Source organism: Phyllosticta citribraziliensis (genome assembly GCF_038025025.1).
Source record: "Phyllosticta citribraziliensis strain CPC 17464 chromosome Unknown J3D65scaffold_1, whole genome shotgun sequence".
NCBI lineage: Eukaryota > Fungi > Ascomycota > Dothideomycetes > Botryosphaeriales > Phyllostictaceae > Phyllosticta > Phyllosticta citribraziliensis.
Genome location: NW_027117338.1, coordinates 1,391,878 through 1,415,782, shown reverse-complemented (window position 1 = coordinate 1,415,782; position 23,905 = coordinate 1,391,878). Strand labels below are relative to the sequence as shown.

General features: G+C 54.7%; 8 protein-coding genes across 8 annotated transcripts; 1 reads left to right on the top strand and 7 right to left on the bottom strand.

Annotated features, from left to right (window-relative positions):
• Positions 1-24: 24 nt before the first annotated feature.
• On the bottom strand, positions 25-2,131 carry J3D65DRAFT_609753 (DNA polymerase ligase-domain-containing protein). The gene is made up of 4 exons (XM_066798726.1): positions 1,766-2,131; positions 1,472-1,599; positions 1,074-1,274; positions 25-927 (listed from the first exon to the last, which is right to left on the bottom strand). The coding sequence occupies exons 1-4, from the start codon at positions 2,115-2,117 to the stop codon at positions 298-300; spliced, it is 1,311 nt and encodes a 436-aa protein (XP_066659726.1). The 5' UTR covers positions 2,118-2,131; the 3' UTR covers positions 25-297.
• A 141-nt stretch (positions 2,132-2,272) lies between these two features.
• Positions 2,273-6,464, bottom strand: J3D65DRAFT_609748 (uncharacterized protein). Its single transcript, XM_066798725.1, has one exon. The coding sequence runs from the start codon at positions 6,226-6,228 to the stop codon at positions 2,467-2,469; it is 3,762 nt and encodes a 1,253-aa protein (XP_066659725.1). The 5' UTR covers positions 6,229-6,464; the 3' UTR covers positions 2,273-2,466.
• A 111-nt stretch (positions 6,465-6,575) lies between these two features.
• On the bottom strand, positions 6,576-7,639 carry J3D65DRAFT_609744 (uncharacterized protein). Its single transcript, XM_066798724.1, has one exon. The coding sequence runs from the start codon at positions 7,586-7,588 to the stop codon at positions 6,890-6,892; it is 699 nt and encodes a 232-aa protein (XP_066659724.1). The 5' UTR covers positions 7,589-7,639; the 3' UTR covers positions 6,576-6,889.
• A 1,821-nt stretch (positions 7,640-9,460) lies between these two features.
• Positions 9,461-11,893, bottom strand: J3D65DRAFT_609740 (uncharacterized protein). The gene is made up of 2 exons (XM_066798723.1): positions 11,700-11,893; positions 9,461-11,648 (listed from the first exon to the last, which is right to left on the bottom strand). The coding sequence occupies exons 1-2, from the start codon at positions 11,717-11,719 to the stop codon at positions 9,761-9,763; spliced, it is 1,908 nt and encodes a 635-aa protein (XP_066659723.1). The 5' UTR covers positions 11,720-11,893; the 3' UTR covers positions 9,461-9,760.
• Positions 11,894-12,525: 632 nt separating this feature from the next.
• Positions 12,526-13,748, top strand: J3D65DRAFT_643548 (uncharacterized protein; the record flags this gene model as incomplete). The annotated part of the gene is made up of 3 exons (XM_066802092.1): positions 12,526-13,285; positions 13,335-13,401; positions 13,553-13,748. The coding sequence occupies 3 exons, from the start codon at positions 12,526-12,528 to the stop codon at positions 13,746-13,748; spliced, it is 1,023 nt and encodes a 340-aa protein (XP_066659722.1).
• On the bottom strand, positions 13,623-15,814 carry J3D65DRAFT_21700 (cytochrome P450). The gene is made up of 3 exons (XM_066794544.1): positions 15,309-15,814; positions 14,110-15,257; positions 13,623-14,010 (listed from the first exon to the last, which is right to left on the bottom strand). The coding sequence occupies exons 1-3, from the start codon at positions 15,558-15,560 to the stop codon at positions 13,806-13,808; spliced, it is 1,605 nt and encodes a 534-aa protein (XP_066659721.1). The 5' UTR covers positions 15,561-15,814; the 3' UTR covers positions 13,623-13,805.
• Positions 15,815-20,698: 4,884 nt separating this feature from the next.
• On the bottom strand, positions 20,699-22,339 carry J3D65DRAFT_609727 (WD40-repeat-containing domain protein). The gene is made up of 2 exons (XM_066798722.1): positions 21,320-22,339; positions 20,699-21,252 (listed from the first exon to the last, which is right to left on the bottom strand). The coding sequence occupies exons 1-2, from the start codon at positions 22,296-22,298 to the stop codon at positions 20,861-20,863; spliced, it is 1,371 nt and encodes a 456-aa protein (XP_066659720.1). The 5' UTR covers positions 22,299-22,339; the 3' UTR covers positions 20,699-20,860.
• Positions 22,340-22,514: 175 nt separating this feature from the next.
• Positions 22,515-23,751, bottom strand: J3D65DRAFT_609725 (ER-derived vesicles protein-like protein ERV14). Its single transcript, XM_066798721.1, has 5 exons — positions 23,503-23,751; positions 23,234-23,389; positions 23,048-23,114; positions 22,933-22,994; positions 22,515-22,880 (listed from the first exon to the last, which is right to left on the bottom strand). The coding sequence occupies exons 1-5, from the start codon at positions 23,601-23,603 to the stop codon at positions 22,850-22,852; spliced, it is 417 nt and encodes a 138-aa protein (XP_066659719.1). The 5' UTR covers positions 23,604-23,751; the 3' UTR covers positions 22,515-22,849.
• Positions 23,752-23,905: the final 154 nt, after the last annotated feature.

The window sequence follows — 23,905 nt, the reverse complement described above, 5'->3', positions numbered from 1 at the left end:
AAAGGAACAAAATGCAAAACGTACAACAGGCGGGATTCGCTGCTGGTCACCCACGCAACTACTAATCGCCCGCAACGTAGCTTGTCTATGGAAGAGCGGACGGGGTTCCGAATTCTCTACGTGCTATGGTCGTACGTGAAAGAAGTATTTACAAACTCTGAATATATGCATCATGCTATTTTGACCTCTTCTCCCCCTTTCCCGGTAATTCTAGAATTCGATTGGTGGTTTGACGCTGTGCAGCTGGTCTGGAGCCCTGGCTACTGCTAGGCTTGTTGGAATGGCGGCGTGGTGGAATTAGTCCACAATGGCCCTCCATCCACTTCGCGGCACAAAGCCCACGACGCCCTCGTCCGCCACGACGTCCGCCGCCAGTCTGCCCGTGACGACGCTGCGCTCTACGGCGGGGCCGCAGACGAGGAAGGTGGCAGTGGCATTTTCCCGCCCATCGTCTCTCCTGTCCCTACTCTTGGACGTGGAAGCTGGGGAGGATGGCGAAGAAGAAGAAGGGACTGCAAGATGAGAAGCGGTGCCGCATAGCTGCTTGTTCATCGACACGAACCACTGCCGCGAGTGCACCGAGCCAATGCTGTTGGTCGCGCCCGTGTACGCGTTGGTGGCGCGGATGGCGGCTGCTTCGTCGTCGACGTCATCGGCGGACTTGTTCTCTTTTGCGTTCTCTTGGTCTGCTTGAGAATCCGAATCTGACGGGTCTGGATCCGAGTCTGTCGACGGTGGCAGCGGTGCTGGGGCGGAGGCGTGGGTAGAACTGTGGTGACGTGAAATGTACTTGCTGCGGCGCCGGCGGATGGGTCGAGTCTCTGAACTGCTTTTGGCGCGGGGGGCTCTGTTTGCCGATGGCAGCCACATGTTGATGGTGTAGTTGGGCGGGAGACGCGTTCCGTGCAGGCGGAGCGTTATGCGCGACTGCGAGGCCATGGAGAGGCACAAAAGTCAGTAGGATAGTCAACGAAGCCAGCCAGGACTTTCAAAGCGTTTAGGGCTCTTCGGTGGCTGGATTGACCATGATGTTCACCGAGAAGCTCTTATACCGGGCAGAGCAAAAGTCTTACGTTTTGAAAGGCCTCAATGAGGCGTACGTTCTGATGTTGCGGATTTGCTTCAACGCGCACGATCTCCGGGCCGTCGGAAGATGTTGAAGAGTCGGTTTCGTCGCCTGCCGTGGGCGACTTCCGGTCGAGGACTTCGTACTCGCCCGTATCCCAGATAATCAGGGAGCCAGTAGCATTGGAGGCGGTTTCGATGAGGTGGTTCTGGATTTCTCGCTGTCAGGCCATCGACGAAAGCATGTTTTTATGGCATAGACTGCGGAGACAGGCATGGGGATCTCCTCCTGATGGTTTCCAGAATTGCAAATCTCGTAGGTGGGAAAAGATAGAAGCGGCATAGAGTATCTCATGGACGTGATACATGATACGAATGCTCCTGCAAATCGAATGGGCTCACTTACCCACAAGCAATGCACCCTCGTCTCAAGCGCCATCCGCGTCGGTCTCTTCGAATGCGGGTTCCCGGGCAAGCCATACGGTAGGGCAAACGAGACAGAGCTTGATTGCGAGAACTGGAGGCGCAAGTCGTCTCCTCAACGTCAGTCTGTGACATTACGAGAATTGGAAAGGAATCAATGGTGCAATAACTCCGCAAGAAAGAGGACAGGGAAAACACATGAAACGTAGGAAGAAATCCACCAACAACACTACAGCCATAGAAATCAAGTCTGGCAGGGAAGTAAAGCAAAACTTACAATGTGGCCCCGAAACTGGGTGGTCATGCTGATGCACAACAAAGTGGCATCCACGCGGGCTGTCATTTCGCCGATACAGCTCTCCAAACTTGTCGATTGACAAGCGCGGCCAAGACGGCTCGCATCTCGATACAGCAGCCAGCCGCGTCGAGAAGCAGGTCAGATGGTCATCGATTTTGGCCTCGCCGGCTTCGATTGCGGCGAGGCTGGGCGGGTTGGAGTTGGAGGCGGCGGATGCGTTGGCTTGGTGCGTGTTTTGCGCCCGACTGGGTGGCTCATCGAGACGGGCTCTTTTGCGTCGGGGCGTGGGCGGAGAGATTGAGCGTTTGAGCGAGCAAGGCGCTGTGGACATGGTGGGAGCCTTCGTGGCTTGTGGTGGTGTAATATATGTAGCTGGAGGTACTCGGTGGTCAACCGGTTCCGCCCCGCCAAGATTGACTTTCCGCTCCGCTCAACAGATGGTTGTGTTTGGCGTCCATGTAAAGCAAAAGGTCAATCAGATGAAGTTGTGATTGGAATTCTCATCCAGCAGTCAAGCAGCCACCGGGTATCATCTCTACACTCTAATATACACAGCAAAAAGAATCGCTTCCCTTTTTCCCGAGACCAAATGCCGTGCACTCGTACCATGCCACCAAGCCGACCACATTTACCTAGAACAACCCCATGCGACACGACGCCGTCGCCGGCGAACCAAACGCTCAAAGACTGCCCAATTCCAGCCAGTTTTCCACAAAAATGAGCACTCCGGCTTCCTTCTCCAGAATCTCCTTGAATTCGTCGAAGGTCAGCACTCCCGCACCCCTTTCTGCGACCTCTGCTTGCACGCCCTCAAGGATCGCAAGTCGCGCCATCCTCTCGGGGGACGGCTTTCCGGAATGGTCCTTTCTGCGGCGAAAGGCCTCATTGATATGCTTGTTTATTGTCTGGTATTTTTCTGACGACGCAGTGACGAGTTCCCGGATACGTTCATCGCGGTATGCGTGGTCGAAGAAGGCGAGTAGCTCATCTGGCAGGGACAAGGAGTTGAGCGCCAAGGCGCCACGAGGTAGATTTGCACCTTCCTCTTCATCTCCCGAATCTCCTTCTTCTTCTTCTCCATCGTCTTCGTCTTCGTCGTCGTCATCGTCATCATGGTCTCCAGAAGCAGAGCTTGTGCTGGAAGCAGATGTTTCCGAATTGCCATCTGCAACGATGTTTCCATTTGTCAAACGAATTTCAGGGCTAGGCGAGCTATCTCTGGCTTGACGTGGGAATGAAGGTCCAGAAGAATGGTCGTTGCTCATCGAGTTGAACAGGGAAACCGCTGATATCAGCGCTTCATGCTCAGCATCGCCCTCGGGATCCTCCAGCGGAGGTAACGGTGAAGAAGATCCTGATGAGTGTGCTCGATCGACTTGAGGCGGAGGGGATCCTGATCTTGGCGGACACACAGACTCCAGCGTAGGCATAGAGTCGTCGGAATCGGTTGCGGATCTCGGTGGCGATGAATGCTCGGCAGTTGTTGGGTCATTGGCGCGGCGGACGTCAAAAGGCAGTGTGAAGTCAGGGTCTCTTGTGGGCTGTGTATCCTCGGCATTGGCCTCTATTGCGCTGTTTGGGCGGAATTGTGGCATTGTTGGGTCGCGTACAAGCTCGGCAGCCGGCCTGCTTTGACGTTCTTGACTGGGAGTTGGGACCATGGGCCGTTGAGTGTGATCTTCGTCAACCTCGCTTTCTTCTGCCGAGTCGTGCTCTTCGTCGCTGGTATTGGCAGTCTCAAAGTAGTATTCTTCTTCCCTCTGATGGCAGAGCTCAAGCATCTCATCCAGCTCAGCATACACAAGCTCAACCTCTAATTTTGCGTGCCATCTTGCTGCATCGGTTGGCGAAATCGACGTCTTGAAGTCATTGACGCGCTGGACGGCCGCAGTAACCAGGGGTTTGGCAGCCCTGAGGCCATTGATGAGTCTCGTGAATCCATCCCCAGGGATGAGCCCAGGGACGAGGCTGTTGCTGTCGGGCACTGCAGCTCCAACATCTCCGACATCCCATTTCAAATGGTTGAGCGCTGCAGCCACGAATCCTTCTACGGGGTCTGGCTTTGACTGTTCGGTGCGCTCCGTTTTCTGGGTATTGGAAATTGCTGTCCAACTCCTGCCCGCTATCAATGCTGCGAATTTCAGAGACACCTCAAGAACCTGTTCGAATTCTTCGGACCATGTGAGGCGATCTTTTGCAAAGTCTACCCCGAATTCGGACCTCATTTCCTGAACGAAACCGTCTATCTCGTTTTTCCAATGAAGACGTTCCGCTTTAGTTAGGATCATCTCGATGTAGAGGTCTTCCTTTCGCTTGAAGATTGGGTCCAACATCTCGTTGCATCCTTGCTGGCTGACCTGGTAAAGTATGTCTTGACCCAAATCCTCTTCGGCGTGCGGGATGTCGTAGCCGCCCCAACGCTCTCCTACAGGCCGGGACGAAGTAGAAACATCGGAACGGGCGTCGGACTCCAGATCATCTGCGAAACGCACGCGTGATGACGATCGTGAGTGAGAAGGGCGCCGGTAGGCTGGGCTCTGAGCATCCGCGGAATCGCCTGCGGGGGTGGCAGTTCCATCAACGGGGTCACTCATGTCATCGTTCCAACCTGAAGGTGTAGCAAATCCCTCTTCCTCGTCAATGTAGAATTCTCGCCGCCGCCAGCGATCCCTCAGAGCCTGCTGCTCTGTTCGTTCTGACCCGTATAGTCCTTCCCCATCAAAAGTAGGGCCAAGACGTCGCAAGCGGCCCGCCTCAGCAATGAATTCGAAGCGGTCTCGGGTGTCGTTGCTGCTATCATTGACAACATTCTGGCCGGGCTCAGGATCGTGGTCGGTTTGATTGTAAGTCTTGTTTCGCAAATTGTCACGCCGCTCTCGGTTGAAATTTGGCCCACCAAGGAAGGCAGCGCTCAAAGGTTGACTGGATGTGATGGTGTCCATGGCCCCCGCCACGCTCAAATGCTCCTCTGCGACCATGAGCATGTCGCGGGTCTTCTCTTTCAGAATCGTGAAATAGGCTCGGAAAATGCGCAAAAAGTCTTTCCGATTCACACAGCCGTCGCGGTCGATGTCGTAGCAGTCGAAAATTTTGCGAAGTTTGGGGACGCTTGAAGTGGTGCTGGTCCGAATCATGTTCATGCCCTCGACAAATTCTACAAAGTCAATGAAGCCGTTTTGGTCGGTGTCGAAAAAGCTAAAGACGCGGTCGTAAACAAGATTTTGCGCAGGGACCTTGGCCGTATAACGAGGAACGAAGGACTTGTCAAACGCCCTCCTGTCTATTCTCGCGCCCAATTTATTTGGGTCTTGCTCCCATTGAACGTTGGCGAGACAGGTGAATTGTTCCCAGAGACCGTCGATTTCTTCCGGTTCATATCCCGTAGACTGCTCCAAGCTCCTGCGGACTGCGTTGGGGACCATGTTGGGCATGAAGCCTGGATTTCCGGGAAAGTAGACGGGCATTGGATTACGCGTGTAACCGAGATAGCGGGCTGGCACCTTTACTTTTTGAAACATGTGCGTCTTGGGGTGTATGTCCGTGGCCTCGCAGTCCGAGCACAAATCATAATCGATGCAATTCGTGCAGCGCCAGCGTATGCCGCGGATGGGATTAGTTCGGCACCCATCGCAAGTGATGCCGCGGTGCACGATCCCCTTGTTGCGAGCCTGCTCTTCTGCAATGTAGTACAACGTTTTACGAAGTGCGTGCCCGCTCGAGTTCTCGTTGGCGCCATTTCCAGTGCTACCAGGTCCAATGTCTCGCAACGAGGCTACGTCGGTCTCGTCGTCATTTCCAGCGGGAAGCACGATTGTTTCGCGCGTACCGTCAGCTTCTGGTCGCTGAGCTTGCGCCACTCGAGTATTGTGTCGCGTAAAGGCAGCGACGATTTGGTGGCGTGGAATGCCCCATCCGATCAAACGCCGGTAGATGCTCTCGCTCATCAAGCCAGAGCTGCTCACCATGGTGGTGCTTCCAACCTCTTCCCACAAGTATATGTTGAGGAACTGGCGCTGGGCATCTTGAACCAAAATTTCGGCCGTTTCTCGATCCGTGTGGCATATGTTCCGGAACCAGTTGACATCGGGCAATCTTCCTGGGACAAGCGGAATCCTGTGCCGTCTTGAGGGATCATTAGGATCGCTGACGACGAAGATGCCATAAGGCCTCTCTGGGAGCGGCGCATCTTGGTCTTCTGAGGCTTCAGCACCTGCAGCGGCATCTGCTGGTTGTGACTGGGCGCGACTCCGTGGGTTGCGCCGTCGGTGTACCGCGTTGCTTCGGTGGAGGTGGGACGAGGGTGCCGGGCGGTTGACGTAGAGGAGGTAGCCGGCGTAGAGGACAAAGGCGCCGACGAGCACGGCGTAGACGGGGCGAGATCGTGACAGCGAGGCGGCTGTAGGCGCAGAGGGGGCAGCCATGCGCAGCGGAGGTGTAAGCATTTCGCCGCGGAGGTTAGCTTGTGACGAAAGCGAAATTCCAGGTGGAAGCCGAGCAAGATGCTCGTCGTGGGGCCGGTCAGGTCGCCGTCATAGTTCCAGGTCGAGCTCGTAGCAGGCGGAGAGCCGAGAGTGGTTGCGATGCGATGCTATGCGATGCGAGCAGAAGGCTGTAAGGCAGGCGGCGCAGCAGAAGGAGCGTATCCGGTGTCCTGTCAGGGCATCTGATGCGTTTGCCGTTGGTCCAGGTCGTCTCGCCGCGGCGGCAGGGCTGGCGCTGCTGCCCGGGGCCAAGTTCGGCCTTAGCAAAGCTGTTCGGGTGCTGTGGCCACCAGCCTCGGGTCGTGCCGCATGCCTCTTCCAACCTCACCTCATCTCGCGGACAAGACATCCATCGCGAGTACATTTGGTTTTTCAGAAGCAAAATATATTGGCCCTTCAACCATTCGTCGAGGTAGTCGGCCAGGTGCTATACTGCTCTCTGTTCCCTTCGTTCCTGTCCGCGAACCTCTACCCCCGGGAATCCAATGCCGCTCCCTTCAATCCAATCAGAATCTCCTGTCGTCTGCATTACTGTACAATTCCTTTGACCATCGTCTCTACTCATCTCTCCGCGCCCACCCTCAGCTTCGTTGGTCGCCCGATTCGTGGCACTGAATCTCATCTACTCGCCTTCCTCCTCATCCTCAGCAAGTAGGCCCTCCGGGTCTAGCCACGGTGAAAAGCTTGGGTAAGATGCTGGCCTGTCATCATACTCGTCATCGTCATCGAGCTCTTGGGCCTCGCCATTTGTCTGCGCTGCCTGCCACTCTTCGAGCTCCCGCATGTCATCCTTGTCGGTCGGCTCCCATTCTTCAGGCTCTTGACGGAGGCGGCCGGGCGTGAATGTGCCGAATATGCAGTCTTCTATATCTTGGCATCTATCCAGGGGGTGAGCTGCGCATGGAAAAAGGAAGTCGGACCGCTGCTGGGCATCTTCTCGCCATACGACGGGATCGTGGGTATATTCGAGCCCAAGGGAACGAGAACGAGAACTGTGCTCCGCCCAGCCTTTCAACTTGGGCTGATGAAGGGGCAGCTTGACTCCGCCATCACTGTTGTCGTATTCCTCGCCGCGTGTCTCCAACAGTCGAACTTGTTCGCGAGCTTTGCGCGCCATCTTCAGCTCTCCCTCGGGATGGTTCATGGCGTCGCGATGGATCTTGGCAAGAATTTCGTGGATAGGTGCGTCTCCAGGGCCGCAGTCAAAGTCCATGCCCAACTTCCTGACGTGGGCAAAGTGGGTGACCATTCGACGGAAGATGTAGATTTGCATGCTGCGATGGCAATGGAACTCCCAGGCCACATAACCGTAGTGCGCCATCTTTCTAAGATACGTGCTTGATGATTTCCTTACGTGGATCTTCAGCTCCGTAAGATCCAACCTCTTCAGGCGCCTCAGGATTGCCTTGACTCCTTCGATAGGTTCATTCCGTATCAGAGGCCTCGATTGATCATTGCCTCCAGGTTCAGTGGCGAGAGGCAGGGTGTTGTTGCAGAATAGGACCAAAAGGTCTTCGTACTGGAAGTGAAGCTTGATCCTCCGGACCTTTTGCGCTGCCGGGCCCATGTTCTTCAGAAAGCGCCTGAGTGCTTGAATATTTTGAAAGCAGAACACGTTGCTGGCCAACAGGAAGTCGATCGCCATGACGCTCATTTGGTCCATCCCAAGATGCTGGTCGTCGCCTTGGGGCAGCACATGAAACAGGCCTTCCATAATCTGCCAGCCTTTCGCCACTTCCGGTAGAGGGTCTTTCTCACGCCTAGCAACAGCACCGCGGCCCATGGGCTTCTCATAAGGCCTAACCTCTTCTTCTTTGACCAAATGGCCCATGATTTTGAGCTTGATCTCGTCCGGAAGGCCGGCCCAGTTGAATTTCTTGTCATTGGCGACCCAATGTTTCCAAACGTCACTGTCGGGAACGTCGTCCAGGAAATGCCTGGTGGCCATTTCATCCAGGAGCTTTGCCAACGGGATTTCGGCGTCTTCCGACAATCCGATAGCAACACCTCCTTCCTCAGAGATCCATGCCTTCACAAGATACGCGGGTCCTTCCCAGCCTCGCACTCCGGCATCATCGGCAATGAACCAAGGACGAATGCAGATGGACTCTCCGTAGCCCGGATGACGTTGCTCGAGGAACCATTTTTCGCGATACTCGACATCGACGCTCCAAATGTGCATTCTTTCGGCCATGACCCAATGGTGCAGGCTTTGGTCTCCCCATCGTTCCATGGTTGCCTCTACCGCGGCGAATATAGGTCGCAAAGGGCGGCACGTGCAGTCATCGCTTGACTTTTGACCCCAAAGCTTCCACGGGTCATCAAAGGGACCTTCCATTCGCTCGGATTGATCGCGGCAGACGATGAAGTTCTTCACGCACTTCCTCAGCTTGGCGTCCAACCATTCCTCGACTTTCTCCCTCTGTGCTGCCTTGTTGCGTCGGCGTCCATGACCACCCCGACCACCCCGGCCACGACGCCGCCCACGGCCACGGCCCTGGTCAAAGGCTGTTGCTGATGACACAGTCTCATTGGCTGCCTTGGATCTTTGGTTGATGGCGATGTCTTGGTTGGCGTAGCCGTGGCCCAGACCAAACCCATTCCTGTAAGCGGTTGGTGTTGCATCGACGGCCTCTTGGGCTGCGCGAAACCTCTTACGGTTCATGGTATTTTGTTGAGAATGGATGTGGGTTGGAAGTTTGGCGGCGCAGGGTCGAAAACTTGTCAAAGTGTTGCTTTGCTTGGAATCTCAAAGCTGGTGCTCGAAATGATGCTTTGAGCGGTATCTGGAGAGAAGCGGAAGAGGCGTAGATACTCAGGCCAGAGGGTTGCTGAGATGCGAGGGATAATAGACGGCGAAGTGCGGTAGGTCCAAAAGTGAAGTCGATGGAGGGTTCTCGTGAAGAGAAGGGAGAGGCAAAGGTGTTCGTGGGACGGGGCTTTGAAGTACAGAGGAGAGTGAGAGTCAGGTCAGAGGCCAGCTCGCCATGGGTTGGGTGCTGCGCCTGTCGAAGCGTGTAAGATGAGTGGTTGAAGGTTGGCAAAGCCCAGGGAAAGAGAGAGCAGGACAAGTAGCCCGGTACCACGTCAAGGTAGTCACGCCCTCAGGCCTTTCATGTGCCGCACCTGGCTTGAGTTGGAGATGGGGCAATGGCACAGATCATCGAGCACACGCAGCAATGAACTTCCTTTCCTTGATTGAAATCCATGGTACAGTACACGCTTCTCGGGCGCATCTGTGCCCTCACAAGGACAATCACACCCAACATTTGCTGGCATACATCGTGGCTGAGTGGTGTAGATACTCAATGTGGCCAAACTCGATGCAACGTTCAGGTCGTAAAAGACACCGCAAGAATATCAAGCATAAAGACTGGTCATGAAAAGACTCCTCGAGGGTAGCAATGTACCACCGCTGTTACCTTGATTTTCCTACGCGCCGCAAAAGGGTATCTAACAGTTAAAGTACCGGCTCACAATTTCAGGCCATTTGCTAGGCCCGTCCCTCCAACACACCTGCTGCCTGCTCCAGAAATGCATTGAAATCCTTGACCTTGTGCAAGAGCCCACCTCCGTTGCCACTCAAGCTGACCGTGCCAGCGACCTCGTCGAGTATCCAATCCAATGGCATCTCGGGCGCCTCGTCTTGCCTGCCTTGCCTCTCAGCATTTTGCTTGCCTCGTTGCACAGCGAGTTCAATGTCGAAAATTGCGGCGTTGAGGTCTTGGTCCCGCTTCCTCGCCATTTCGGCCTCCTCGTACTTTCGCCGCACTGCATCCGTTCTCAAAGCGATTTCGTCCCTCTCTTTTCTAATATCCAGAAACTCTTGCGTGAGCGCCTCTCTCCGTTTGCGTGTCGTCTTCAGCCGGGCTTTGAGCGACTCGCCTGCGTATGTTGCTTCCCTCAGATGTAGCAGCTGAGAGTCGAGCTCACGGCCGAATTCTTCAACAGTATTGACCTGACGCTTAAGCTTGGAACGCAGCGCCTTGTCTGCCTCGTCTGCGACAGCTTCCCGAAGTCTTGCAGAGATGTCCTCCATTTTTTCACCCATGAATTCTGCGAGCACATCAACGGCGTTGACGCCAGGGACACGGACGGGGATTTCGAGACGAGGATTGGCAAGCTCGTCTTCGCCCTCGTTTCCTGTTAGCCGTGGAGCTTTGGATAAGCGGTAGATCGTAATGGGGATGGTGCTTGTTTCGCCGGCCTCCTCGTCTCGTGCGCGTTGGCGCTTGGGCTGAGCCTCCGAACTACGAGATGTCGGAGCTTTGGGCTTCCGGCCACGCCGTTTTGGTTTGATTGGTTTGTTGGCTGGCGGTCTTTCTGGGGAGGGCTCTTTGGAGGGGTCGTATTCCTCCTCCGAATCCTCAAACTCGGCTTGATTCAACGATCGTCTCGATACCCGTCGAGTGCCATTGGCCGCTTTTGCGTCAATATCCCCAAGAGAAATTCCCTCCCCAAGATTATCTTGGCCTTCATCTGCTTCGTCAAAGAAAGTTTCAGGCTCGGAAATGTTTCTTTGGGCAGATTTCTTGGCCGAGAGAGGTTTAGATGCAGACTGCGCTGCGTCCTGGTCTTGTTGTGCAGGGGGCGCTTTCGGTGGCCTGCCTCTCTTCTTTTGAACGACTGTGCTAGATGGCGCTGCTCCAAGCAATGCCGGTGCATCTCCTGAAGATTTACGGGGCCGGCCAGGTCGCTTTTTGGCCGCCACAATGGGACTGACAATTTGTTGCGCCTTACCACCCAAGCCTGTCTCGGGAATGAATGAGCGCGTCTGTCCAGAAGCTTTCGCGCTGGATAATACGTGGCTGCCGTCATGGCTGTCCAGCTCATCCTGCGCTTCTTCCAACATGGCCGATGGAGTTGTCCGTCTTCTTGTAGGATCAGGCCGCTGCACAGACTCGATACGAGAGCTTTTGACTGAAGACATGGTGTATGCCTCGTCATTTTGCTCCAGCTCGTCCTCATCATTTTCTTGTGGCGCCTCCAGTACTGGGGAGGGCCGCTTCCGCTTTCTCCCGGACAGTACAGTCGTTGGTGTGGTTACATTGTCTCCTGCAATATTTGAAGCCAGGCTTGCATTCGCACGAGAAGACGAGCCTTCATCTTGCGGGCGGGCATCTGCTGATGCTGGACGTTGTCGTGGTGTCCTGCGCGATGCTGATCCGTTTTGGGAACCCGAAGTACGCTGGGAAACTTGGGAAGACGGAGTGGCCTTCTTTGAAGAGGAGCGTCGAGAGGATCGCCGGATAGGGAGAGGAGTGCGTTGAGCGTTTGGCTGGTTAGGCAGCGCTCTTGGAGTCCGGCGAGGCGTAGGTTGTCGAGCAGTAGCAGACGCCCCAAATGTGAATCCGAAGTTCAGTCCAGTGATGCCGCTCGTCCTAGAGGAGATCAGAAATGTAGCACTGTACCAATTGAATCGTGGTACTCACCCCGCACCGCGTTGGCGCATGCGGCGCCTTTCCTCGCGATCTGTATAGCGGTGAGTAGTCCGTCCTTGGTACTTCAGACGGGGCGATTCTTACCATTGGACGCCATTAGAGATAAGCTGGAGGCTACATGGAGATCGACGGGTGCGCCTGTAAAGAAGGACGCGTTGACGTGTTGAGGCGACGCGGTGTTTGGAAGAGGGCCGACTTGAATTGACAGGGATTCCACTTCAGGTGGCCGGCCCCGGGGACCACCAATTAGGTCACGTGATGGCTACGCGCTGAGAACCTTACCACCGTACGGAATACGAGACGTCTGCACGCAATCTTTGGCATTCATGGTGGGGATCATTACTGTTGTTTGGCTTGATGGAAATTGTATACTGCCAATTGGAAGAGTGAGAAGATGCGGCCCTGTGGTTGTGCATCTGTCGCCTTAATCGGTACAAGAAAATCAGCGGAAAGGCCAGGCATCAAACACTTCTGATGATGCGCGACCGTGTCAATTTTTGTCCAAATTCTTAAGAGAGGTTTTCATCAACCTCTGCAGCATATACAGTTCATGTACTAGCCAAGAGCAATCGATCGTCAATAGGGAGTGCCGGATGGAGGGGGATCTGGCCGGCCCCACGGCAGCTACCCGGACGGATGATCGACGCTCACTGCGACGTCATCCCCAGAAACCAAGCTGGACCACAGGCACATGTATTTCAATTCATTCCTCTGTCACCCCATGCCGAGTTGCTGAACTCCACCACCTGCATTGTGTTCTCCACAGCTCCAAATATTCTATCAAACGCTCTCCTCTCTTCCCCGAACACCCACCATCATGTCCGAAGCACGCAAGTACGTCCTCAAAGTCACCGTTGGCCCCGACTACGACACCAAGAGCCATCAAGAGGTCAAAGTGAACACCTCGAGTCCTGTCCAAATTTCCACCAAAGATATTGATGCTTCGGTGAGCGTACGCATACAAAACTACCGCGGTAAGTCTCTTTTGAGGAGTCGCCAAAGTCTTCTGCTCAGAAACTTACCCCTGGCAGGATTGCCCAAGAACTCGCCCAAAAGCTCGCCATACTTCTCTCATACCTCGCATACGGCCGACCTTTATGGCATCGCGTACACCTTCCGTTTGAAGCAGGACATTCCCGGCGACAAACTCGTCTTCGGCAATGATTTTGACCATCCTATTCGAGACCGCTTGCCATACGGCTTCAGCACCGCTTTTGGTTGGGTGAAGAGCTGGATAGATCCTACCATGGAGGGAGACGTCTATGCCGATGAACCATATCTATACTCTCCTGTCCTCAGCTCCATGAACATTCTCAATGTAGGAGCAAAAGGACAGAGGCCTTCCGAGGCTGCAGAAAAGGCGGGTTATCCCGTCGGCGAGGGTGATGAGGCCGTGGTTGTTTTTGAGGAGGGCGCGCAAGGAGATGGGAAGGACGTCCGTGAAAGTTCATCCATGCCAGCAGATGGGCCGTCTCGAATGAAACACTTTCGGCACGAAGAGCCGAGGAAGGACTTCGTCTTTGAAAAGGACAGGACCTTCTCCTGTGACTTCTTCAACAAGTACCTCGACTTTAATGGTACGTCGGGCGCACAAATTCGGCCGGAAATGTCGCTGATTGATTACAGACTTTGCACTCAAGCTCCCCATTATCACGATCCCAGTGATCAAGTCCTGGGACGGCCAGCCTTTGCGGTAAGCATTACACCTCATTCAATTCTTTCGAGTCGTTGAACGAGTGACGGGAATTCTCTGGATTCAATCATATCCCAAAATCCACATCGCAATACCCGTGTCTGCTCTCACGGGCGGTTTCCCTAACTGACTAAAGGACTCACACTCTCAGATATGTCCTAAAAAACCTCACCACCAACGAGCCGCTCTTTGTAGTTCTTTTCACCCTGATACCAGCCGACCAGGTCGAATCCAACACGACTGAATCGGATGACTCCGAGGATGATGAGGAGAGCCAGGATGAAAGCAAGGGCGACACCATTGACAAAAAGGACGTCGACAAGTACGAAGATGAAGGAGTTGACTAAGTGGACGTACCTCGGAAGCATTCGTCCACTGCTACGGCTAAACCTCGACGAAGCAGATCAGGACGCTTTCTCTTCCGCCTCAGTGTCAAGATGGGCACTCCTTTCCCTGCGACATGTCTCGAAGAAGACTTCTCGAGGAATCAGACAGAAGTCGCTCATGTAAACTGTCCCGGGCCTTTCGGCGAAGAACTTGAAGTCGTAGTTGAGCACAATATGCGCAAAGAGGAGTTTGAGCTCGTGGGTAGAGAAGAAACGTCCAGGGCTTATGGGAAGAAAATGTCAGCCACAATTTTCCAACAAACAGAGAACCGGTGCAGGTTCTTTTCTCAGGGGTGACTTTGAAGAAGCAGAAGAAACTTACCAAGCGTGCTTGCCGTGGCCAAACGCCAGAAAAGTATCCGTGGTATTCACCATACCGACCTCGGCCTTGCCGACGAAGCGATCGTGCTTGAAAACTCTGGGCTCATCGTAGAACTCTGGATCCATGTGAATCTCGGTCGTGGGCATGCCGACCTTGGTACCCTCCGGCAGGAGCGTGCCATCAGGCAAGGTGACGCCGCCCTTCTTTACGACCTGTCTCTCGACCCCGCGAGCCTTGAAGGCGCTGAAGCGCAGCGACTCACGCAGCGTGCTGTCCATCAGGACAAGCTTGTTGACAGAAGCCTTGCTCCAGACACCGCTGGCATCGCGGAGCACGGAGGCCGCTTCGTTGCGCAGGGCAGCGAAGACGTCGGGCCCGGCGCACAGGATGTCGATGATGGCGGAGATGGCGGCGGAGCTGCTGGTGTGGATGCCAACGAAGTTGAGGGCGAGAATGCGCGCGCACAGCGACCGCGGGTCGTGGTCCAGTGGGTCGCTCGACTTGGCCGCGAAGCGCGCCATGAGCTGCAGCATGTCTGGGTTGCGCTCCTCGTGGTGCGCGTCCTTGGCCGCCGACGCCTCGTCCAGGTGCCTCTGGATCAGCGGCACCAGGTACCGCTGGCAGTGGTAGTCGTAGTATCGCACCGGTAGGGCCGCGATGGGCCCAAGGAGAGGCTTCAGTACGGCTGGGATAAAGTAGGCAATCATGAAGGCGCACTTCATGATGTTGAAGACAAAGTTGCTCGAGTAGTGGAAGTAGTCTTCGCCATGGGCTATCTCCTTGCCTACAAAGACCCGGTTGGTGATGCGCGTGAGTATCGTACGCATGGAGTCTTGCACGCTGACGCGCTTCCATTTTCCCGGGACGTCGCCGAACCACTTGTCTAGACATCCCGTCATCTCATCTATCATGACGCCCGTCATGAGATTCAGGTTCATCTTGTTCAGTGCCTCAACGTGGAACGGTCGATGAAATTGCCAACTTCGCGGGGATGTGTAGTCGAATTCGACATCGGCGATCAAGACTTTGTAAATGGAGAGGACCGAGTCGGGCTGAGAAACCAGCCACGACATGTACGATGGCGGGAGGACGACCTCTGCCTTGAACGTTGCATTTGGCGTGATGTATGGAGTGTGATTTTTGCCATACTGACAGATTCCGTCAGCCGATGTGGATTATAAAATGTGTGGGAGTATTACCTTCTGATAACCTTCTTCAATGTTTTGCTTCGAATGGAACGTCTCCCTCATGTTGGCCCGAATCTTTGAGAACCATTCATTGCGCAGCCCAACCCAGGGCACACCCTTGGGCACAACTCGAAGTCTGGTGGCTCGAATATGCAGTATGTAGATGACTGCGGGAAGTGCTGCGATCAGGTAGACTTTCCAGCCCGTTGAGCTGGCGGAAGAGCTCGCGTTAGACAGCAAGACGGTCTCCGTCACGTTTTCCATGATTGCAGCAAGAAACAAGTAGTCGCCGAACGCTGTCGGAGTTGGAGGTTGGAGATTCCACTCGGGGAAGATATGTAGTTTCACATACCCGTTGATTGGCTGGGCCGCCGAATAATATCAAGAGAACAATATGAAGAAAAATCTTTGACGATGAGAAGAAAGCTACACATTTGCAAGATGGCCTGGCGCGAATTTCGCAATATGCCAAACATACATACTCACGAGAGGAAATAGTAAGATATTGAAAAGGTGTTCAGCATTCCGTATCAAGGTTTGCGTTTGACTCCCACGCTGGCCTCGGTGAGGTTTGGTGGATTTGGAAGACTGCCTGAGCTCATGCACTTCTTTGTCACCAGTCCTTTGAACGGGCCTTGGCGAGAGAAAACAAGAGGATTATAGGCCGGCAAAGGGTAGGAACGAGCGTGGATGTTAATATGGTTGGTTATGGGGAACTGCGAGAAGCAAAAACATGCGAAACTTCGCCTTCCATCGCGCTAGAAACAAGCGTGTCACGACATCGTTGGATCGAAAGCAGGAACGAATGTACTGGCAGATGGCATTATGTCTCTTGTGATTCGGCGGTCATTCGTTTGAGGTGCTTGCAGACGCCGGTCGAGGTGGGTTGAGTGAGACAAACCTCTGTGAAGACAAAAAGTCGGATGCTCTTCAGCATTAGAAGAGAAAAACGTGTGGTCCAAGATGCCCGATCTGTTGGATTCATAATCACATGAATTCTCGAAGGTTGATCGAATCCGCTGGCAGCCAAATCGTTGAGCCGATGGCGACCCTTGTGCGCGCCTTGTTGTTGATGAAGTGGTTCGGTCGGTACGCACTGGGTTAGCGTGGCCGGTTGCCGTGCCAACATGTCTACTGGAGCAAAAGCGGCCCGCCGATGACGAAAACGACGGCCCCTTCCCGCGACATCAACAACGACCGACACTCAACCGCCAGACACGCCTTCCATGCCGAAAACCACATTGCTACCGTCACTTTACTGAGCCATTCCAACACCATCGCGAATTCACCATGGTCGCCACACGCGCCCAACGCGCTCACACCAAGGATGAGCCTGCCGCATCGCAGACCAGCGCGTTGAAGCAGCCTGCCCGGCGAGGCAAAAAAGTTGCTATCGAAGAGCCGGTCCCGAAATCCAAAGCGCCAGAGCCAAAGACGCGTTCAGCTGCCCCCAAACCACAATCGCAAGCTACTGCACCGACCACGCGGAGAACAAGAGCGAAGGATGCAGAGGCGCAAAACACCGAACAGCAAGACGTCAAGGAACCCGAGAAAAAAGTGCAATCACGAACAGCTTCAACTACAACAACCACCAAAAAGGCTGCGTCCAAACCCGCAACGAAGCCAGCCACAGCTACAGTCGCACCAACACGTAAGCGACCTGCCAAAGACTCCGAGCCTGAGCGTGCCCCACCAGCAAAGAGACAGACTCGGTCGCGCGCTACGGCCCCGTCCGCCATGACAGAGGAAAAGAAGGTCGCGCCAACTAAGCGCACCACGAGGGCGGTTAAGGAGGAGGCGGATCCGTCTGCAACCGTGAAGCCACTGGCACAAAGAATAAAGATCACATCCAACAACACCAAGAAGGTCTCTAGAACCGAGCAAACGCCACAGTCCGATAACGACGGCGATATTCACATGGAAGGGGCGGATTCCACACCGGCGCCTCCCGATAAGACCCAGGACATTGAGAAACCACAAGATCTGGATCAAGCTGATCATCAAGACGATCATCAACTCAAACGGAAAACAGGAGCAAAGACGCCCAAGTCTACGAGGAAGGGCAAGAAGCAGGAGAAGGAGCACGAGGCCATTACTCCTGCGACAGCAAAGGGCAATGTCGAGGAGTCTGTCGAGGCACAAGAGACGAGGCCGCAAACTCCCAAGGCGGCAGAGACTCCGCAAGAGCCTCATCCAAGCGCCATTCCAGTCAAAACACCTCGCGACAAATTGGCAACTCCGGTAAGATATACAGGACACGTTCAAGCAATTTTCGCGTCCGAGCAATCGGGCCCTTTGAAGAGGATCCGCAACTTACACACAAAGCAGGCCACACCGGGTACAGAGCACCAGGTGAAAGAAAGAGTTCTTTCAACCAAAGAGAACGCACCACCTCAAACCCCTGCGCCAGCTCAGTTGGCGCAAGCTTTGCCATTTGCAGACGCCGCCACGCCTTTCTTCAATCCCAGGGCGCAGACTAAAATTTCCTCTGCCACACCTGCCCCAGGTCGATTGGCTCATGCTTTACCATTTGCAAATGTTGCAACGCCATTCTTCAGACCGGATCAGGCACCGAAGACGCACAGCTTGCAGGCTGCGACTCCTGCCTTCAAGAAGAGCACACTGCTCAGTGGCACCCCGCGCAAAGACCCCATTGCTTCGCCCTTTAAGCTTGCACCCAAATCTGCCCTCAAATCGAACTGCACAGAATTATCGTCTGAAAATTTGCTCCACAGCCCACCGAAAAAGGGACCCATGGCTGCGTCTGCACTTGGAATGACGCCTGTGAGGTCGACGGCCCCGAGGACCGACCTCAAAAACTCGCTGCTGCAGACGCCAGCAAGAAAGGGCCTCATGCTACCTCCTTCTACCGCTCCAGTGCACAAATATGGTCCTGCCAGCGCTCAATCGAAGTCTTCACTTTTGCAGACTTGCCCCCGTCGAATTGCACTCCCTGATTTGGCACCGAGATCCACCACAACTTCCGACAAACAGGGCGAAAGAATGGGGTCCTCGCTCTTTTCAGCTACACCCCGAAAGCTCCGACTAGATGCACCACCCGCCGAGACGAGTGTACAAGACTTTGCTCAAGGTTCCGTCCTGGACGCAACGCCGAAGAGGCCAAAGACTCCAGCCAGAAGCCCGACTTGCAGGTTCGCCACACCGGGAAAGACCCCTGCCAAGTCTCTCGTCGATGCAGATGCTGGCAGTCCAACGCCAGTGAAGCCAACGCCAGCTGGTCTCAAGGATGTCGATTCGGCTTTGCGCATGCTCAACGATGATCGAGACGCTTCGATGCTCTCCCCGACGATGCGCCCCAACACGCCCACCGAGCAATTCATGATGAATGTGATTGAGAGGTTGGACCTTGACATTGAGGAGCAGTCTCAGTCATTCGAGCAACAGTCAACTTCTAGTGGTGGAGATCATAGCCCAGGCGTCGAGGTTACACGCAATGTCGATGCTGATGAGATGGAGGCCGAAGATGAGTGCGATGTCAACGAAGAAGCAATGACAGCGGGTACCCACGAGTCACCTATGGAAGAGGACTCGATGATTGATGACGCGCCGGAGGAGCTTCAGCTGGAGCCAGTCAGCAGCTTCGTTGAGCCTGAATTTACCATGATCCAGCGTCATCTAGAGAAGACATTGGGTACGGTGGACGAGCAGTTCGAGGGCAACGTTGACTCTGCACCGGCTGTCCAAGAACTCGTACCTGCGATCCGTGAATCTCCTCAGGTCACAGAGGAGCTTGCTCCGTATGTACGGGAGATGGAAATGATCGCTGAGGAGCCTTCCTTCTTCACAAATGACCAAGAAGCATCTATCTTGGGTGAGGTTGACTCACCTGTCAAGGTCCACTTGGAGGTAGTCCCAGACCAACCGATTGAGGAACAGCCCCTCGAAGAAATGGAGGAGCCAAGGGCAGTGTCTTTCCACATTCCCGAAAGACCTTCAACGCCTGAAATCACCGAGGAACGGATCACTGCATTGGCCAAACAGAAGGCGAAGACGGAGCATCGCATTCGCTCCAAGCGTCTTTCTCTTGCAATTGAACTGGAGAGCTCGGTCAAAAAGCCTCGGAAGAGCCTTGCCTTTGTTCCTTCCATGACTCCCATGAAGTCAGCTCTTCGATCTCCCTTCAAGAAACCGTTCGGCTCCCCAAAGAAGAGCGTTGCTTTTGCTGCGGAGCCCGTTTTCCAGCAGCAAGAGATTATCGAGCAACCCGAGGAAACCTACATCCCTAGGCCTGACTTTGGACTCCTCTCTGGAATGACCTTTTTCGTGGATGTTCGCTCGGCCACGGGTGAAGATGCCGGGGATCTGTTCGTCCCTCTTCTCGAGGAGATGGGCGCAAAGGTCGTCTACGAATGGAGCGATGACAGCAGCATCACCCACGTCCTCTTCAAGGACGGTTCCAATGAGACTCTACACAGAGTTGCTCGATCTGACGGCGCTGTTCAAGCCGTCAACATCGGTTGGGCTCTCGAGTAAGTTTCCTGATCAGTACATCATGTTACTAGACTAACAGTTATCCAGCTGCGAGCGTTTCAATCAACGTCTTCCCGAGTCGCCATATCTCATCGACATTTCACCCTCGCCATCGCACCGTCCCCATACCCCCACGCGTGCGCTTACCGTGCTCAGCACCAACACTACCCCAACACGTTCCACAGGCAAAGCAACGCCGCACGGCACGCCATTTGCCCTGCTCCACCTCACACCAAAGGCTGCGCCTTCGCCGTCGGCCAGATCTTCCATCTCGCCGTCCGTTGCTGATATCGCGTCGCCTACGCTTGATGCGCGAGTGAACAAGGAGAACCGCGGCCTGAGCACGCCCTCGCCAGCGTACAAGAGCACAGCGCAGATGGAGCCTTTCAGTCCTAGCACCCCTTACTACCTGCACCCCGAGCGCATCACACAAAAGACGTGTCCGCCCAAGCAGACGCAGCGAGGCATTTTCGACCAGCGCGTTGACGGGAAGGAGGAGGACGGCTTTGTTGTGACTCCCTTTGCGAAGCGCCTTTTGCTGGCGAGGAGGAGTTTGAGCCCAGTCAAGGCAACTGGTGGGCTGGGCAGTGGTGGTGCGGCGGAGGTGTGATGATGATAAAAATTGCTTTGCTTTCTTCTTGGTTTTTACTTTCTCCTTCCTCTTCTCGTCGATCGTTGGCTTGGCGAATTGGTCGAGCAGTAGGCGTTGGGTTCCTTTTTGGGATCGGATTATCGGAATTGGACACTGGACACTGGACTGCGGTCTGGATGGCGTCACTCTTTTTAAGGGTTGCTTCTGAGATTAGGAATCGGGCTGAGGGACGCACCATGAGCGTCTTACACACTAACGAGTTCGAGTAGAAAGATGAAAGGTATCATTCTGCTTTATGATATGCGTCAAAAGACTTTGTGCCGTTCTCACACGAGGCCTGGCGTCACAAATGACAGAGTAGAGCAGTCGACTAGCGTTTCCAATTGCATGCTTTGGTATCATTTTGATGCAGAAAGTCTGTCTAAACAGCGATCTCGAGAACTGCCTCTCCCAATTCCATTCGCTTCTCGTGGCACCTCTCTCAATCCCAGAACTTGATGAGGCCATTCAAATCGCCCGTGACGACCTTACTCGTCTCCTTGGGATGCCACCCAGTGGCGATGATGGGGCTCTCACTGGCCTGGATCTTGTGGTACATCTTGCACGTCTTCCAGTCCCAGAAGGTGACGAAGCCGCCCGAGTCGCCGGACGAGACGAACTGGCCGTCGGGCGAGATGGCCACGTCGATGGCGTAGCCGGCGTTGTTGTGGCCGCGGAACGACTTCTTGCGGTTCTGCCGGAACCGGTCGGTGCACGCGTACACGACGATCTGGTTGTCGGACGACTGGAAGGCGACGTACTTGCCCGACGGGTGCGGCGCGGAGCGCACCATGGGGTACATGTAGGGCTCGGCGATGAACTTGATGGGCACGGCTGCGGAGGGCGTGGTTAGCGGACGGAGCAAAGAAGAAGGTGAGCGCGTGGAAGATGCTTGACTTACGAATCCCGTATTCCCAGGCCCGCAGCGACTTGTCGTCGGACGTGGTGATGAAGCGCCTGTTCTCGTCGCAAAAGGTGATGGTATTGACGGGGCCCAAGTGGTGGTCGTACTCCTGCACCATCTGGCCGCTGCGCGTGTCGAACTGGACAATCTTCTTGTCCGCCATGCCGGCCAGGAACTCGTGGTTGAGCGACGGATCCGGGTTGAAGCGCACAACGTGCGGCGTCTTGCCTGTCGAGAAGCGATTGACGCACTTGCCCGTCTCCGTGTCCCAGAGCTTCATTTGCCGGTCGTATGATGCCGACAGGAACTGCGTGCCGTCATTGTTGAAGCAGATGTCGTTGACCGATTTCTTGTGCCCCATGTAGCTGCGCAGCAGCTCCCGCTCGTGGTAGACGTCCCATATCTTGATGGTGTTGTCCGCCGATGCAGAAAGAAGTAGGTGCCCAGAGTCCGGGAAGAACCGTAGCGCGTTGATCGCCTTGGTGTGGTGTTTCCAGGTGTGTACCAGCTTCTTCGGGATGTAGTTCTTCACATCCGCAATATCGGCCTTCAAATTGATTCCCAGATCCTGCGGAACGTGCATGTAGGTCCTCCCCTGGTAGTCGTGCAATGAGCTGCCATGGAATATGGTCTTTTCGTTTGCGCCATTGTCCGTCTCGTAGTCGGTTCCTTCTTTGGTAGCTGGTGCTGTCGGTTGCTCCTCGATCTCGTCCTCCTCGTAGATGATTTCCACGTCGGAGCCCTCCTCTTCCGAGTTGGCGTCCGGCCTTTCGTACTCATATTTTGCCCATGGTCCCTTGTATGCACCCTTGCCATAGACAATACTGGCATCGCCCTTCTCTTCCCTCTTCAGTTTCTTCGCTGGTGGTTCTGCTGCAGACTCGCGCGCGCGGTGTGCTGATCGGAAAGAAGCTTCGCTGATGACGATTTCGTCGGCAAATCCAGTGGGTACGCGGCCTTTGGTATTGGTTGCCATTGTGGCTTGGGGTCAAGGCTGTGAAGAAGAGGCGTTGAAAGTGTCGATGTTTATCGGTTAGATGTTCAGCAGAGCTTCAATGACCACGGCACATGAGTCGCGAAAGCTGACTAAGAGCTCAGTCGCGACTCAGCAGGCGTGGATCATGATTGGCCGACACTGTGAGTGACGGTTCGCGGAAGCCTAAGACATCACCACTTGACACCCATATTGCTACCGAGAATTTATTAACTGCGAAGTTGTCATGTCACGTATCCGCCAGTTACAGTCGCCGAGCATCAAATTCCCGGCCTTCCCAATGCTCCAAACGCGCAGTAGGACCGTAGTCTTTTTCAGCACATTACGCCATCCATGTCCATGCCTCCACTTCCTTCCGCTCATACCAGACATCGCTATTCGTTCATTGTTGGGTTGAATCCATTATACACGTCGCTAGAGGATTTGCCAAAAGGCCGTCGAAAATTTCGAATGCCTGCTCCAGTTGCGCAGACACGGTCTTCCGAGAAAAAGATTCTTTCAGAGGTTCTTTCGTATGCACTGCACTGGGGGCTTTAATGGGCCTCGTCCCGGATGAGAGCGACGCTGTTCTGCGGGTTAGACATGAAAGATCCATGTGCATCGGGGAGATTCTCACATCATGCTGTAGAGATAGAAGAAGAACATGACCAAGTGGAAGCCGAGCTTGATGAACGATTCCTACACAGCAGTCAGTCCCGCGTCAGACACAAGTTGTAGGCAGAATTGGCTACCTTCTTGTGTACGTTGAGTTTCCGGAAGATCTCGGTCGCATCGAGAAGATGTTGGTTCTCGAGAATCCTGAGAAAAGTCAGCCCATGTGTCCGTGTGCGCGCGCCATTGCCGCGCAATTGGCATTTCTCCATTTCAGACTGGCGTCGACCAGCCTTGTCAACCGGAGCGACGGAGCTGCCACTTACTTCTTGGCGTTCCAGGCCAACAGAGGCAGGTTGAGCAGTAGAGCGATCCAGTAACCGTTGATGAGGAAAAGAAAGGTCAAGAAGGCGTGGACAGCGGCTTCGGGGATGATGTACGTGTTCAGGCGGTTGCAGAGGTCGATCGGGTTGATGTAGTCACTGTTTACACAAGTCAGCCAAGCTCCAATGCGTAGTCCGACGGCAGCCGGAGGCTTGTTTGGGGCGGGCAGTGATGCAACGAGCCGCAAAGGGCGGATACAGGGCCGACGCACCATTCCAAATCAGAGTACATGATGGTGAAAAACACCTGGAGGAAGAGGTTGACGGCATTTATGAGCACCGCGAGGAGGTAGAGCCAAGCCTCGCCCGACATTTTGAATGGAGGCGCGTTTGGGGGAGGGAGGAGACGGTCGGATGCGACGAAGAGGAGGGCGGCTGGGCAGCGGGCGATGAGGTAGAGGTCGGGTGTGTTGTTGAGGGTTGCGGTCGGTGGTGGATTGGCGGGGAACGCGAGCGAGAAACCGGGCGGCGTTATCTGCTGTGGTCGGCACGGTGTGGGGACGTGTGAGGTGCGGTGCGGTGCGGTGCGGTGCGGTGCGGTGGGCTTGGGGGCAGAGCGGAACTGTCGCTACGGCAGGATGAACTGAAGACTGCAGGCAGTAGAGGATTTGGCAG